The sequence below is a fragment of the Zingiber officinale genome, chromosome 5A, assembly GCF_018446385.1.
Source record: "Zingiber officinale cultivar Zhangliang chromosome 5A, Zo_v1.1, whole genome shotgun sequence".
NCBI lineage: Eukaryota > Viridiplantae > Streptophyta > Magnoliopsida > Zingiberales > Zingiberaceae > Zingiber > Zingiber officinale.
In genome coordinates this window covers 43,658,347-43,664,749 of record NC_055994.1, presented here as the reverse complement: position 1 = coordinate 43,664,749, position 6,403 = coordinate 43,658,347, and the positions used below count along the sequence as shown (strand labels likewise).

The 6,403-nt window shown below is 39.1% G+C and overlaps 1 protein-coding gene across 1 annotated transcript; it reads right to left on the bottom strand.

Moving 5' to 3' along the window:
• Positions 1–4,720: 4,720 nt before the first annotated feature.
• On the bottom strand, positions 4,721–5,833 carry LOC121982792 (homeobox-leucine zipper protein HOX16-like). Its single transcript, XM_042535857.1, has 3 exons — positions 5,725–5,833; positions 5,505–5,632; positions 4,721–5,061 (listed from the first exon to the last, which is right to left on the bottom strand). Exons 1-3 carry the CDS (start codon positions 5,816–5,818, stop codon positions 4,759–4,761), a joined length of 525 nt encoding a protein of 174 aa, XP_042391791.1. The 5' UTR covers positions 5,819–5,833; the 3' UTR covers positions 4,721–4,758.
• Positions 5,834–6,403: the final 570 nt, after the last annotated feature.

Sequence of the window (6,403 nt, the reverse complement as noted above, 5' to 3'; positions counted from 1 at the left end):
CTAGGGTTTCGGCTAGCTTCAAATCTCGACGTTCCTTTATGTCCGCGTGCTCCCTTCGACGAGGGAAGCTCGGGTCCAAGAGGAGCTCACGGCAGCGTCCTTGTCCGACCGCCGGAGGCGAAGTCCGAGCGGCGGCTGCGATTTCGCCCAAGAGGAGGCCGACGCCGCGGGAGAGGAAGGGATCGGGAGATTAGGTCACGGAAAAAATTCCCTTCTCCCCTTAACTTATCCCTTTTATAACCTAGGTTTAACTTTGCTCTTTGCTATGACTCATATATATCCGCTTCATACTTATTAACAAACCACGAGTAGCCCAGTTGGTTGGCTGCATTCGGTTAGGTCGGGTTCGGCCGGAGGTCTTGGGTTCGAGTCTCACCTTCCACGGTTTTTGTCAAAACTTCTTTTCTTTTTGTAAACCTACTAAACGACCTCCAAAAATTACGTAAAAATACTCTAAAAATTCCTAAAAATCTCTAGAATATTTTAAAAGCGTTTCCAAATATCTTCATGGACCTTTAGGACTTGAAATGGGAAAAATTGAGTCGTTACATTCTCAAGCTCCTTCCGATGACCACCTTGTGTTGCTTGCGCCCTCCTCGTAACTCCGTCTCGAGTGGACCTTCCACCGCTCCATTTTGTACATTACAAAAGTGAAACTCGAGTTACATTCGAGTCTAAACTATTTACAACAGGAATAAATAAATAGAAAGGCGCGATGAGCAGGTCGCGTATCAAATATACAACACGCACAATCACATGACGGCACGCAGGCCGTATTATGAATTACAACGCACAATATCCAATCAAATTGGGTCTTTTGGGCCATGACCATCACAAAATAATACATAATTCTAAATTATGTAATTTCTATAAATTTCTGTAATTTTTCTTACAATTTTTATCATTTTTATGAGTAAAAATTCCCGGCGGTCCCGTTTAGTGATTTTCGGGCGCAATCGCGGAACGAAGCCCCTTGCGGGGTCCGGGGTAGCACCCCGACCCGCGATATAACCATCGCGAGTGTTCTTAAGTGATTCTACAGTGCCTTAGTCCGCTGTCCCAAAATGATTTGGGGCGAAATCTTGCCGTTTCGGAAATATTTTCTCGGTAGTGAAAGCCTACAAGTGTCTAAACACTTGTGCTTTGCTTCTACGAGAAAAATACCCATAAAATCTTTAAAAACAGTAAATTTACAGAAATTCACAGATTTGTAATTTTCATAAAAATACAAATAAAAACTCGTACGCACTTCACACGTGGATTTGATACCACTGTTGGGTTTTTCGGGCCGCAAAAACCGCTTTTTGCATTGCAGAAACCCCGAAATTCCCATGCCACGGATCCGTGCGAAGAAATAAAATTTCATAAAACTTTCATGTACGAGTATTCTAAGCCTAGATCTACTTTAGATCTACAAGATAAGAATTTACCCTTGATGCGAAGCCCTTCGCTTAATCCCGCTCGTCCACGGTTCGTCGGATCTCGAGAGTATCGAAATAGATACTCCTCTATGTGTATCCACACAAGCAAGAGATGGAGAAGAAATCTTGAGTGTGCTAGCACTCCAAGAAGTCTCGGCCAAGAGGAGGAGAGGGAGAGAAGAAATCTAGAGAGGAAGTAGAAGGAGTGAATGAGAATCAATTCTCACTAGTAACTCCCAAAAAAAAAAAGGCCGCCCACCTTCAAGTGAGAGGATATATACTCCATGCGATTTCAAGAGTCAAAAACTCTTGATCTCCCTCATGAGGTGGCACACCATGAAGTGGTCTTGATGATGTGGCACATCATCATTAGCCCACTCAATGCCAACTTACCAATGAGGTGGCAAATGGTCAAGTCAAACTTGACCCTTCATCTTCCCACTACAACAAAAACATTAAAAGACAACGGTTAAAAACCGTTGTCATAAGCCCTTTAAACCCGTTGTAACTGACACTGTTGTTAAATGTGTGGTAAAAGACAACGGTTTAAATCCGTTGTCTTTGACCACATTAGACAACAGTCATGCAACGGATTTAAAGTGTTGTCTTTTAATACCAAAAACAATAGTTCTGCAATAGTATAAAACCGTTGTTATTGCCAGTTTTGCAAAAATTTGATCGCAGATATACTTTTAACAACATATACACTGTTGTCTTTCTTCAAAATTTAGTTTAAAACCATTGTCTTAGAATACTTTTCACAACGGTTAAAAATCGTTGTCTTTGTACATTCAGTTGCATGTCTATATATGTACTTTTCACAACGGTTAAAACCATGGCCATTGCACACACTGGTACAACGTAACAATTATACATTCACAAAAATAGTTTTCAACATATATACATTCGATTAGTTGTCTTTAATTTATATATACATCTTGTCTCAAACAAAAACTAGTACATGTGTACATTCACTTAAGTTTATAATCAATTCTATACAATTACTACAAGCTATCCAAACATGACCACAAGTAGTATCCAATCATGACAACCACAAAAGATGAAACCACAAAAATAAGTTTATAAGACCACAACCATGCAAACCCAACAATTTCTCCCTGGTTCTTTTTCTACATACCCAGCTTGCAAACCCAGCAATTTCTCCCTGTTATGAAAATAAAATATAGTTAAAGTCATAGAAAAAAAAAAGAATGGCCAAATAAGCACGAGAAACATTGCCGCTTAACAATTTCATGAGTAGTGAAGCAAGTGAGCACGAAAAAAGTTTATGAAACTGGTTCATATGGCTGTTCCAACCTTTCAAATTCATTTCTTTTGTTAGTTCAAGGCTAATTGTACAAAGTTGGACAAATAGTACAGCAGAAAAGTTAAAGAAATAAGGTAATTGAATTAAATCGTCTTATGGATGAAATAGAGCAAAAGTGTGCAGTGGACAAGGACTGAAACCTGGATTGGCAAAAACGTCTTAGCAAGCAGATGAAGTTGAATCCAACACATACCAAGTACACATGAGCTATACATAATCTAATATGATAACACCACCCTGCTTAAGTCAAGGTGAAGCCTTACACGGAATAAACCAACAATCCCTGTAACTAGTAACAGCAAATAAAGGAGGGCAGAATACATTGGGAAGAAATAAGCAGTCAGATCAGAGCAACTCTAGGTAAGTCTAGATAGTTTGTGTATCTTGCATATAGTCATTGCTAAATTGGTTTGGTTTGGTTTGCCATAAGTAAGTCGAAACAACTATGTGAATGAACTTGGTCATTGTGATTCTCAACAAAGTGTAAGTTATTTCCATCCAACTTTAACCCATTCCGACCATTCATCATGTCCAACAAATTATAAATTCCAAATATTTTCAATTTTGTTTAATTGAGAAACCATTTTCATTCCCAAAGAAAACAAGAATCTCAATACTATTAAATTGGTCTTGCTCCTGCATTTTCCCCATGTATTATCATGTTCATAAATCAGGTAACTGCTCAAAATATTTATCTAGCTCACCTCCTTTACGTGTAAATCCTAGTCTGCAGAAAACTGTCCATTAAGAAAGGAAACAATTCATGATGCTCAAAGTTAATCAGTTCATCATAATCTAACAAGTGTGTTAGTCCTACAGAAATGTGTTTACCAGCAAATGATATATATGTTTGAACATCTCAAAATCTTAAGATGTTGAAAAACATTTCATGCATTCCAGTATAAGAACAAATTCTTAATCATCTTGTTCCAGTCCAGTTGGTATGCATTCTTGACATTTTGATTTGCAAGTAGAAAACCAACTACTAGTCCAGGACACACAGTCATAGTAATAGAGACATCTATGTTCAACAAATACAAAAGATAATAATATTTTTAAAATAATAAAGTGATTGAATGACAATGCAAGCAAAAGCAAATAGCAAAAGTCTAGAGACATTGTAAGTTCTTACCAATACTCAAAGAAATGCCTCCTTGTGAAGTCCTCAAATTAGAAGGAAACAGAAATGACATTTATATAGCTAGGAACAAAAGATTGCAGATAAGTGCAGTGACCAAGCAATCTTCATTACAATTCACCACCTCCAAAGAAATAGGCTGGGGATGCATAACAAGAGTGCACATAATAATTGCCACCATCGATAAATTCAGACAGAATAGGTGCCGACCAACCCTCTGAAGGAGTCCACATGCTTGACGATTTAGCATTACTCGATCCAGTATGGGCAACAGAAACCTAAATTTCAGAAGCAACCATTTACTTGCAACAATTATGTTCAAGGTCCAGAGATAGCTTATGCAAGAAAAAAACTACACTGAATAAAAACTATTACCTGCTTGGTGGCTTCAACAACATCTTTGGACTTCAGCTGAGGATCCAAAGACAGCTTCTGCAATAAATTTGAAGCTTTTGCAGTGTAGCGTTATGGATAATACCAACCAAACAAAGGGATCTTTTTGGCAAGAAAAGCTAAAAGCTGAGATGACCGAGAAAGTGTGAAACTGAAATGCATAAACTAACCTAATATAAGTTTCTCTATGATTTTAGGTAAGTGTTGTAAACAATTAGTTGAACACGTAAACAAAAAATAACAGCATTCTGATCATTCTTAACAAAATAAGAAGAGCAAACATACCTTTTAGCGTTAACCATTTATGGAAGTTAATGGAAATGTAAGATGCTTAAAACTATGAGTCTCAGAAGGAAATGAAGATTCCAAGAGTCTTCATCACCCCAGAATATTTCACCTAGTTAGTGTTGATGAAAAATAGCAAACACTATAAACAATAACTTAGAAATAAAGCTGTATCAAATTAACAAATAAGGCACTCATAGTCCAACTTGCAAAATTGGGAGAGACTCTATGGATCTGAGGAGAAAGAGGGGAATTACCTCCAATCGCAATCCCTCGTTGTCCTTGAAGAGGGCAGCATGATCAGCAAGGAGTGACTCATATGAGGACTTGAGCCGATCAAAATCCTGCTCAAGTTGCTTGTTCTTCCACCTTGCACGCTGGTTCTGGAACCACACTGCAACTTGCCTCGGTTGCATGCCTAGCTTTTGAGCCAGTTCTCTCTTTCGCTCCGGCTCCAACTTGTTCTCCTCCTCAAAGCTACGTTCCAATAAATTTACCTTTGTTGGAGAAAGGAAGCCGATCATTCCCGCATCCAAATCAAATATTCAGCGCAGAGCAAATGGAGTAAAACAATGAGAAGTTGGTCGATAAGTATCTTCTTATTACATCTTACCACTAGTAAACCCAACGAAAAATTTACTACAACTACGTTGATCTGTCGCCAATTATGCATTCAATGATCTAACGCCCAGATTTGGATACGAACAAAACAAACTTTTTACTCTACCAAAACAAGACAAACCAATAGGCTCTTTCCTCCCAAAGTTGGTGGCATGATCACATGAGAATCGAAATCATTATTTCTTAAAAGAAGAGCATAGCTCTCTCCAAAGTTGCTGGTAAACGATAAGGGGAGCCAAAAAAGGAATATGGAAGTTATCTTTTCTTTAAACTGTAAAAATCTGGTATCTTGATTCTGAAATTTGATTAAAGGAGTAACCTGATCTGGCGTTAGGCGGCGCTTCTTCTCCGGCAGCTGCTCCTCGTAGTATTCCTCCTCGTAAATCTCATCCGGTGATGTGAAGAACAGCCTCTTGGTGGCGCCATGCTCCTCCGCCGACCTCAACCCTTTAATTCCGCCCCAAATCGAACAGTTTATTATAACTAAAGCCAAATCCAAGTCGAAGTCAATGAAATAGTAGAAGGAATAGTAACAGTACCTCGGAAGATGGAGTTCCCATCGCCCAACACTAGTAGTCGTGCGCAAGTGGACGACAAAGAGGAATCAAATATCAGATGGGGACTAGAATGCATCCTCTCTTCTCAGATCCTAAACGATCAACAGATCAATCTGAATTGAACAAATACGACTAGAAAAAAAAATACTACGCGTCTGATTTCTCCCTCCCTTGGATCCCAACCTAGTTGGATAGATCGAAGGGGATCTGTCGATCGGCTTAGCAGGAGAAAATGAAGAGGGAGAAGAACTTGTGGCGGAAGAAGCCGGTGCTCCACAGAAGGCGCGTTGATGTCTCCATGGAATGGTAAACAAAGGTTAGAAGAGAGAGTTTTTACAAACAATCGAGTATGCGTAACGAATGGTGAGCCATCTCCAACTTACAAACAGCTATAATTGTGTATGTGTAACCAGAAGCTCCTAGATTCGAGTCGTTTGATGATTTAGCAAGTATCCCTAAACAAACTCCTGCAAGACCTAGGATCAAATAGTCAACAGCTTGTCTGTAGTATCTTTGGACTTCAGCTGAGATGACCGGCTAAGAAAGAAACACGAAAAGAGAAAGGAAATGGAACCAAAAACGATCATTCACGATCAATCGAGGAACCCCCGCATAAACCCTTCCAAGAACCCTTGAAGCTGAGGCGACAAGCAAGGAGAAG